The following is an 11192-nucleotide window of genomic DNA, read 5'->3' on the forward strand; positions in this document are numbered from 1 at the left end:
CCCCCACCACAACGACGAATAATTTGCGATAAACCAACAATAACAAGTGGACGATGTTGGAATGGTATGCGTCGTGTCCTTGGTGACAGGGGAGGGCGCCTGCAGGCTGCAGGTGGCCGAGCGCCGACAAAATAAATGATGATAATAATATTAAGAGTAATAATAATAATAATGTCAAAACGTTGTCGCTACATCGGAGGCAATGCGTGTTGCCGATGTTTGGGGCCCGTATTAATATATAATGCTGCACGCGCCCAGGTTCACGGGAAACGCCTCGCAAACTATATTCCCTCCCATCACCCGCGCGGCTCAAGGGGTGATGGGTGGTCGGAGGGCTGTTGGGCACACACCCGTGGGTGTGGGTCACCCGAAGGCTGTGTCGGCGGCGAAGGAACGACCGTGGGGCCCCCGCGTGTGCGTTGCGTGAGTACGTACGTTGACCGCCTCTACGCCCCCGCCCACCGAAGCCAATGCCACCGACACCGGGAAAAAATGTTTTTAGAAAGGAACATCGGTGCCAGCAACAGAACGTTGCCGTCGGCCAGTGGTTTCCAATGTTTTTCTGTAGAATTGCTTAAATATTATGCTCCACGAGGTGTTCACTCGTTCGACCGAATTTAACACACCGCGCTCAGTTCGACTCTCCGACAGGTCCACGAAACACAAGCTTAAATATGTTATATAGCATTGGTTCAAATCTAGGCATTCGGTGTGATGTGCCGACATAAGAATTACGATGAAAATATTTCAAGTTATCGCACCTACAATGTGACTATATAACATGAGTAATGGTCAATGAGCATAATTACGTAAATCTGGCCAAGATCAAACGTTTAAAACGTAAGCGCGTTGCACAAGTTTGTTCTTTGATCGTCAGATTCATAGACCTATAAACTAATAAAAGATCTGAACGCTTAACTTTTCAAAAAATATGTATAATATTATCAGTCTCTACTCTTTACAAAAAAATAACGATTTGAGCGCCAGACTGGGAACCAATGTCTGGGCGGCGGCTGCGCCGGCGGGCACAGTTTTTGTTTGTCGCCGTGACAAGCCGTCGTGTGCGTTTGTGCGGTACAGGCTTACCAACTCAGTTTTAGAAACCACGCAGAATTATGGGACGCTCGAAATTTTCGATATTCTCGTGTCACAGGGGGCTACGTGATTTTTCATTTTCGTTACATCCACTTACGGCCCATAATTTATGGTCGTGACGAGACAACGTTGCATTGCGAATAAAATTGTTTGTGAATATCTAAGGAAATTTGACAAGTTTTTTTACACTTTGGCCTGTGCACGATAAATACCGTAACGTTCTATTATCGTAGCGGCCGCCTTTTGTGTGTGCTGGTCCCGGGCGGTAGGGTAGGGCGAGCGAGGCCTACTGCCAATCGGGGACATTTGGGCTTGGTCCGTAATATCTGGCTCCGCTTTTCGACACCGCCTCATAACGTTCACGCACTATTTTCTTGTTGTTGTTGTGATTAGTTTTTTTTTTTTGTTGTTGTTATTATTGCATTTAATTAGTATTGGAAATTATTTTTGTATTGCGTACGCGTCTCATCATCGTGTGTATAATATTTTGTTTACACCGTGTTCGCGTTGTATTCGTCAGCGACGACTTCAACATTTGCATTATATTGTCAGGTGGTCACCTATCGCGATGCTGCTCGTATTTGTTATTTAGTCGTTTCGTCAGTTGTCGCCGCCGCTGACAACTAATAACGGTAACGCGATTCTATAATATATTTTCATATTCGTACGTCGCGCGTTCCGCATTAAAAACAGACGAACGGCGGCGGTTCCTCTAGTTACGATGGAGGCGGACGATCATCAGGACGACGAAATCAAGGAGTCGATGAGCGATACCGAAGACGACAAAGACGTGAAGGTGAGAGCCCGTCACCACTTTCGACGCAGTGTTGATTGATGGATGCGAAAAGTGGCCGGTGGTGGTTAGTAGGACGTCGTAACCGCCGTCAATGATCGGGACCATTTTTTGTTTCAATACGACCTTAACAGAAAAATATCTTTTCCGGGCGAAAACGCGCCAAATTCTCTGCTATTTGTGGTAGTCACCGTAGAGTTAGCGAGCGACCACACTCGTTTAAGTGTGTGTGTGTGTGTGTTCGTGTGCGTGCTTACGCGTGACATTAATGGGGGGGAGGAGTCATTCTTCGTCGTCGCGGACGTGCCGCGGGGTCGGGAAAATGGGCGGAGGGGCGATATTTAAGGATGTAACGAAAAGCGTTCCGAACGTCGTACACACCGCGTGCACCCCCCACCAAGAGCCAAGCTCTATCCTTCCCCACAGCCATCTCGGTGGTGAACATTATGTGAAATGGGAATTGGGATGGTAACGGCTGACCGGACAAAACTGATGGCAGAGCTGTGAATCTAAAACCTGAGCCCTACTACGCTGATAGTTAATATTTATTTTTGCACTTATCGTCTACGTCACTTTGACCCAAATGTTTCATCAAAGGGTCTATAATCTTCCTGTCCAACTATGTTTTGAAAATATTCAAATAAATACAATTTATCTTGACGTTGCCCCCACAAGGCTAATCGAATTGATTGCTAGGCGTCCAAATAGACCGGTTTTAACTAAAATCCATAGTTAGATAGTTGCTTCATCAAAGGTTTTTGTATATCATTTAATCATTATTCAATCGCTATTTGGCAAACATGTGGTTATGATAAGTATATTAGATTGGCATAAATATGTAGTCCTCATATACAATTCAAACCTTTATTTATTGATTTCTGCAGGATTGCGATAAATATCTGCTATCAATTTTAAAGCTAGTACTTACCTATCTATCTAGTCTTAAACGTATCTAAATTAGTGTCATAATGCATAATATACATACCGTCATGTACATGACTGAGGTACAAATCTACTTTCTCTTCGAGTCATGTATGTTATGGGACATTTAAACTAATATGTAAAAATCATTGTTTAAATTCCTATAATAACATAATCCATGTTACAGCAGCAACAGCAGCAGCATCAACAACAACAACAACAGCAGCAGCAGCAGCAGCAGCAACAACAGCAGCAGCAGCAACAACAACAACAACAACAACAACAACAACAACAACAACAACAAGACCAACAGCCAACTATAGTACAAATGCACAATGGCCAACCTCAAATTATTACTTTAGCCAATCTGCAGAATTTGTTGCCTATGCAGCAAGTACAACAATTGACTCAGAACCAACAAAATCAGGGCATCAAAACTATAACATCAAACGGCACAACGATACAACCAATATTTTCAGTTCAGGGATTACCGGGTCAATTTATTCAGGTAGATAACAGTCTTATATATTCTATATTTTTAGTTTTTCCTAGCTTGACTTATTGTTTCATAAATGATAATAGCAAAATAATCAAACAATAACAGTTGATGGACAAGAAGCACTGTTCATTCCTACAAATGCTAACAATGGTCAAGGGGCACCTACTATATTTACACCAACGGGTCAGATAGTACGACCATTGCAAACAATACAGCTTCAATCCGGTTTGTAAAATAGATGAATGTTAACATGTGCATCTTATAATTTAAATTCAATATTTCAGGGCAAAACATTTCTGTACGTCAATCGAACATGCCACAAGTTGTACAATTGCCGTCTGTTCAGCAAACTATACCTGTTCAAGTGCCTATATCGTCTAATGGTCAGACTTTATACCAAACGTTGCATCTTCCTATACAATCTTTTGCTTCTTCTTTACCAAACATCATACAGGGTAATCAAGGCCAATTGATGCAAATCCCTCAATTGGCTCAAATGACCCAGTCACCTCAAATGGCACAAATAGTTAATAGTAATGGTCAGATACAGACCGTGCAATTAGCATCACCAATTGGTAATGGCCAACAAATACAGTTAGTGAATACATCCAGTGCAAATAACCAGTACCAAAATACAACAACTCCAGCTACTTCACCAAATGTTATGCATGTAAGTCAATACTTTCTTTTAATTACTATTTAGCATTTAAATATTGTATTTAATGTCTTATAAAATATTTAGACAAATTCGTCACCAAATTCATCTTCGAGTAGTAATGAAAATAGTCCACAACCACAACCTGTGACAATTCAAACACAGTCAGGACAAACTTTACAACTTATTCCTCAACAACTAACTCTTGGAAGTAAGGGTTGATAACAATTTAACATTTTAATTAAATTATTTCAATAAATATTAATTTTTTTAAACCAAACTTATTTGTTTAGATAATCCTCAACAATTAACAGTAATACCAGCAAACAACCTTCCTCAGTTTTTACAAAACAATAATGGTGTTACTATTAGAGGAAATAATGTTGTTCAGGTACTATTTTTATTTACTATGGAAAAAATCTCATCAAAAGTGTTATTTCTTTTAATTTTTCTTTTATATTCATATGCTTATTGTAAATACAATAACAGATTGTATATTTCAAATAATAAAAAAAAACTACCCCATTTAAATAATAATAATATAATATATTAATATATTATTATAATAATTTAATCTAATATATTTTTTTTCTACAGTTACCAGCAACTACCCAAAACACAAATCAACCACAAACTGTGAATATACCAGGAATTGGAACTGTACAAATCATTACTTCTCTCGGAGGACAAAGCACTTCTAATGCCACTCAAACATTACCACCCGGCTTACAAAATATACAAGTTATCAATGCTAGTATGTTTTTCAATATATATGAATTTAATAAATGATTTAATTGTGAATTATTTTTATAGCTACTGGGCAACAAATAGAAAACATGGATCAAAAATGGCAAATTATTCCAATTGCTGGAACAATGTTCCAGGATGGGAGTTCAGTAACTGAATATGATTCTCCAGGCGAGGAAAAACCACGAACAAGAAGAGTAGCATGTACATGCCCCAATTGCTGCGATGGTGAAAAACGGTATTTAGATAACTTTTATTATAAGTTTCAAAAGATAAATTCTATTTATATTTCTTAGTGTTCACCAATTGTTATTTTGTTTATAGAAATGGTGCTGGTAAGAGGGTACATATTTGTCACGTGCCAGGTTGTAATAAAATGTATGGAAAAACATCTCATTTACGTGCTCATCTTAGATGGCACACAGGTGAACGACCTTTTATTTGTAACTGGCAACACTGTGGCAAACGATTTACTAGATCAGATGAACTTCAGGTACAAAATTATACTTTTAATTTATAAATATATAAATATTTAATTATAAACCAAATGTTTGTAAATTATAGAGACATAATAGAACACACACAGGAGAGAAGAGGTTTCAGTGTAATGAATGTCCTAAACGGTTTATGCGTAGTGACCACTTACAAAAACATGTTAGAACTCACTTGAAACAAAAATTGATGGTATGGCTAAATGTTGTTAAATAATAAATAGTAAATAGCAATTAAATGAAAACTAGAATTATTTTTCTTAATTAGTTTTGTGTGTATAATACTATTATATTATTCAGTATTTTATTAATTATTTTTACAGGAAGGAAATAGTGTTGTTGTTGGTTTAAAACAAGATTCAGAAGTGGACGATGAAATGGATAATATAGCGCCCAAACACCATAATATGAATAACATAATTTTAGAACAGGATGATGATAGTTCCTCTTCTTGTGAAAATAAAATGATTATTTTACATGATGAAAATGTATAACATTTTTTTATATCCATATTTTACATGTTACCTATGTGTAATGATTTTATTTTTATGTATTTTACAATTGTAGTTTCCATTAGTTGTTTTATTTGTTTATGACTTATTATTATGTTAATAATATGCTATTATTGTGTACTGTTATTTTTTGGGATTGATATTATGTTACCAATCCATAGTTATTTTATATATTAATATTTTATTTATTCATTAATTTTTACAACTTATTAGATATTTCATTTTATACATGGTACATGTAGAATATAAGCCATATACAAATTATTTTATAAATATTATTTTAAAACTTGTGTGAACCCATATAATTATTGTTACCCTCCAAAATGTTTTATACATATTTTGTACAGTTGTCATTATAATAAGACATAAATGTATGTATTTACGCTAACGATGTAAAATAAATTACTTGACAAAACAATAATATTTCATTTATTCTCATTATTATGAGGTAAAGTTTTAGTAAGGCAGTTATTGATATACAAATATAATATTATCAATGTTGCGCGTGGGCAAGAGTGTGAAAACAAATAGTGCGCTGACATCCTCTTAAAAGGTGAAAGAGTTTAAAAAGACGTTTTAATCTAATAATAATAATAGTAATAATAATAAATTAAAAACAATATCAAAATACGTATAATATTGTTTGTATTGTCATGTTCAACGTCAGATATGTGCGAGTTGATTACATAATCTATTTAATTAGGTATTGTCTTATTTATTTTTTTGTTGGCAGAACCATACATATCGCCCAAAAATATTAGGGGAGCTTAGCAGTTAGCACCCAAGAAAATTAAGAGGAACTAAAGCTCTGAGGTGTTTACCCTTCACACTCCTCACATATTGATAATCCTCCTTACCTATATCAGCTATATTTTATATCCTATTAATAAAATAAAATTAGATTTAAATGTATATCAATATTATGTAATGCTGAATAAAATGCATGATTTTTAACTTCATATTGTAAAACATAACTTTCTTAAAACGAAATTTGAATTTAGTACAAACAAATTCAATTTAGAATATTTTTTTGCATTTTATCCATTTTTTTAATTTTAGGTATTTTTTAGTCTTGGTAATTTTTTATTTTTCATTTTCCTATTTTATGATATTTTTTACATATCCCATTTACTAAAAACTTTTTACTTACATTTTATCAATTTTTTTTTAATGTTCGTCTTGTACATTTTTATAATTGGTTTAAAATAATTTAAAACATAATAGTAAATACCAAATACGAAATAGTAACTAATTTGTTTTTCCCAGTTTTTAAAAAAGTTCTGCGAATTTCTTACTTTTAACCACCCGAAAGTACAGACTACTGACTAGATCCAACTTGCAGCCACGAAAAATTGTGAACAAGTTGAAAATCTAATCATTTTTACTGACCTAAAAGGTGAAGACATTGAAAAATCGATACAAGACAACAAGAATAACCGATATGTATGTAGGTTTTAAACTCCTAACTAAATATAATATATATAGGTAACTTATCAACTTACTTATCTTGTAACTTTTGTCTGTTGTAACTTTATACTAACTTAAAGATTTTCCAAGGAAATTTAAATTTAGCTAGGTAGGTCATCAACTATAGCGGTAAAGCACGATTGATTATTATACGATTAAGCATAGAATATTTTATGCGACATTGACACATTCTCGTTGCCAAAGTTTTTGTTATCTATTATTTTCATGTATTATTAGGTACACCAATTACCTATTATGATGCCGAACTTAAACGAGCCGCGAGCATTGAGCTTAGCCCCGCTTTATCGATTAATGTTATCGATTATTAAATTAGTTCCGGAGCAATAAATATTAGTTTTATCCAACTAAACTTAGTATATAGGACTATGGTTTTATCCTTAATATACTTCGAGGTTTTAAACATTTAGCATTGGGGGAAAATATAAGAAAATTAAGATACAATTCCAAAATTATTATAGATAAACTGGTTTATGAAATGTGACTATTATAGTATTATTGACTATGAAATTTATTATATTATTTTTTTAATTCGTATCTACCATATTTTAATTTTATTATTTTCATACCTATTATTATTATTATTATTACTATTATCGTCATCAAACAGATTTATGAAATGTGACTATTAGGTATTGACTATAAAATTATGTTAATTTTTTAATTTGTACCTACCATATTTTGAATTATTTGAATTATTTGAATTATAATGTAGTATTTCTCTATTCTTTGATACGACGACAAATTTGCTCAATCGTATAGCAAAAAAGGTGTTTTATACTCAATCGTGTCGTAGCCAACTATTGATCAGATTATTGTACCTAAGTTGATCTCAGTATAGACTATAGATTATATTATCTTTAGGATTTTTATGACTTTTGGACTTTGGTATGATAATTAGGATGCAAGTGCCAGAGAAATAAAAACTAAGCTATAGGTACCTATATAAGATACTTATATGTAACATGTATAGATAATAGTTGTATGGAATACATTTTATATTTATTATATATGACCTGAGTACCTACCCTTTATTTATATACACTAGTTGGCAAACATATTAGAAGGAACATAAATAAAATATTTTAAAAATTGGAATGGACATTTAAAATACTGGCATCAATAAAACAATAGTAAAACCATTCATGAATTATTTATTTTTATTTTTGTACCTTTCACCCTATTTTTTGGTGTTTGGGAGGGGAAATAATATAATTGTATAATTATTTACTGTCGATTTATTCACAGAATGTTTCTGATTAATATTTGATAGTATGCGCGGTGCGTGAATGAGTTTCTAAGAGTGTTTATGTAGGTATTTCATAGTTATATTTTATTGTAAATATTTTATTAAAACAGGTGGTACCTACCCATTACCTTTTGGTGCAACTAGCGGGTTGCATTGCAGGGAATTTGTGCGCCCCCAAAAAATAAAAGACTTTTTATATTTTATTATAAAAGATTATTTCGGAGCAAAAATTATCAATAAATACAAAAATGTTGTGCTATACCTACCAAATATGCCTGAACTGTATATTGAGGAATATAATAAGTAAGGCAAGTAGGTACTTTGCTATATTATGTTCCCAGCCATAACATAATATTATGAAATAATCTTTAGCTTATTTAACATTGTATAAAACCAGTCACAGATACGTAGTTATTATATTTTATTTGTGTAATAATAACAATAACAATATTAAATTAAAAAAGACGAAATAAATTTGAACACAGGGTATCGACACTTTCTTTATTTAATTCCATGCTATAAATTATAATATTGATTTTTGTTTTAAATTTTTATCAGCAAAAGTATAATAGATTGCAAAATGTTTTTACTTTTTCGTAAATTAATATTTTGGAATGACTATACAAAAAAAATTATTTTAACTTTATGTTTATCTACTATTACTATAGTAATCTTTAGTAAGTATTGAAAAATCGTAATTTATTTTATGATGTCACATGGTAAAAACATAAATTAATTTAAAAACATTTTAATTATATACATATTAATGACATTTGTGTGTAGGTATTTAAGTAAATTATATGTCAGGTATTGAATGAAATAAACAAATATTATAATAAATAAATTAACAAACAAAAGCTCTAAACATTTATTAACACTTATCTCCTCAGCTTATACCTATTCCTTTAAAGTTTACAATATTTGAAATATAGATAGTTATGATCTTAATTACGATGTGTCGATAATTAATATCATACAAATATATTATTAATACATAACCAAATATTATGCAGAACTTATGTCTTATATTACATAGGTTATAGACACACAGTATAATATATTATGTGTGAAATAAATTAAAATAAAATAGAAGACTTGTTTTAAATAATACACAATAACCATATGAATCTACAATACCTCATTGAGATTTTACTTTTAGAAATTAGATTATTAATCAATATTTTTAAACTCAAAATCCATCGCGATGAAAAATATTATCATAGTAGGTACCTACACTTTAAAAGTTTGAAATACCAGATAATTCATAAAGAATACTAATATAAAAATATATATTTTTAATTATCATTAGATAGGTACCTAACTATTAATAATTTTTAATACAAATTAAAATAATATAAGATACCCAGGAGTTATGGTGAATTTGTAATATCTATAGAACATTTTAGATTTTGAGCGGTGAATCTATTGATTGTACAATGATGTGTGTTTTTTTTTTAATTTTAAATTTTTTTTGTGTCTGTCATCACATCTTAAGGACAGTAAAAGTGCTTAGATTTTATTCAACAGTATCTTTTCTGATAGGAAAGTGAATCTAGTTGGTACTTTGGGGGCATTTCCCAGTAGTTTTCAAAAGCACCGTGAAAAATAAAATAAAAATAAGGAAAAAATGGGAATTCTTACACCTAATCAATTTTCGACAAAATTCATTTTGGTTAGGTTAGCATTTTCTATACACCATGACATATTTTTCAAAATATTTTGACTTATTTTGAGGTGCTTGCGAAAAAATTTCAGTTTTCAATTTTTTTAGTTTTTATTCTATAAATACATATCAATAAAATTTTATTTGTTGGGTAAAAAAGCTTGACAATTTAATAGAAGGGTCCTAATATATTGTTTTAAAGATAGAAGAAAAATATTAATAATCCATAATCCATAAGCATTTAAAGTTAAAATATTGACAAAATATGTAAAATTTACGATAAGTGCAAATTATTTTGAGTTAGAAATTCATAAACATTTTTTTATTTAAATCTAAGATTTGAAAATGTAATATAAGATTCTTCATACCTTTGTCTACCTTTATCAAAAAAAAAAAAAATTGTCTACAATAGCAAATCAAATTCAATTTTGAGTGTTTAAAGTTCATATTTTTATACAAGAATATACATTCGATTTCTAATCTAGTTATTTTGTTGTAATTCAAAAACGAATAACTGTAGATACATGAAAATTTATGTATTTATATTTTAATTTTCTATACACCATAAAATGTTCAAAATATTTTGATTTTTTTGAGCTGTTTACGGACATTGTCAGTTTTTAATTTTATTACTTTTTTTTTTCTATAATTGTTAATAAAATTTCATTTGTTGTGTAAAAATGCGTGAAAATTTAATAAAAGGCTTCTCATATATTGTTACAATAGCAACTGAAAAATATTAAAAATACATATGCACACATTTTTTTTATAAGTATTTAAATTTTGAATTTTTACAAAATGTATCAAATTTAAAATTTACTAACTATTTTTTTGTTAAAAATTTATAAAATGTTCAACTTTTATAACTAAAGATTGAACATTTAAAACAAGGTTCCACGTAAATAGTTTATATACTGCGTGATTCTTTTATCATAGAACACTCATTATTTCAAAAAGTATAAATTTTTTTGAAAATATTTTTTTACATAGTTTCTAGTCGCTTATAAAACAACGTTTTTCTTAAAAAAATATATTTTTAAATATTCTTTATTCGTATGATTTTTTAAGTTTTTTACTTTTTT

The 11192-nt window shown here is 31.0% G+C and overlaps 1 protein-coding gene across 5 annotated transcripts; it reads left to right on the plus strand.

Annotated features, from left to right (window-relative positions):
- The first annotated feature begins 1393 nt into the window (after nucleotides 1-1393).
- On the plus strand, nucleotides 1394-5744 carry LOC100167828 (transcription factor Sp4). 5 transcript variants are annotated; one of them, XM_003247817.4, is made up of 11 exons: nucleotides 1394-1891; nucleotides 2997-3317; nucleotides 3392-3533; nucleotides 3593-3978; nucleotides 4051-4174; nucleotides 4257-4354; nucleotides 4561-4717; nucleotides 4777-4948; nucleotides 5035-5203; nucleotides 5275-5394; nucleotides 5525-5744. In XM_003247817.4, exons 1-11 carry the CDS (start codon nucleotides 1817-1819, stop codon nucleotides 5693-5695), a joined length of 1935 nt encoding a protein of 644 aa, XP_003247865.1. In that variant the 5' UTR covers nucleotides 1394-1816; the 3' UTR covers nucleotides 5696-5744. The 5 variants fall into 5 exon arrangements, with proteins under 5 accessions (XP_003247865.1, XP_016663883.1, XP_029346995.1 ...); XM_016808394.2 differs by having other exon boundaries at nucleotides 3000-3317; XM_029491135.1 differs by having other exon boundaries at nucleotides 3009-3317.
- The last annotated feature ends 5448 nt before the right edge of the window (nucleotides 5745-11192 follow it).

This window comes from Acyrthosiphon pisum, chromosome A3 (assembly GCF_005508785.2).
Source record: "Acyrthosiphon pisum isolate AL4f chromosome A3, pea_aphid_22Mar2018_4r6ur, whole genome shotgun sequence".
Taxonomy (NCBI): domain Eukaryota; kingdom Metazoa; phylum Arthropoda; class Insecta; order Hemiptera; family Aphididae; genus Acyrthosiphon; species Acyrthosiphon pisum.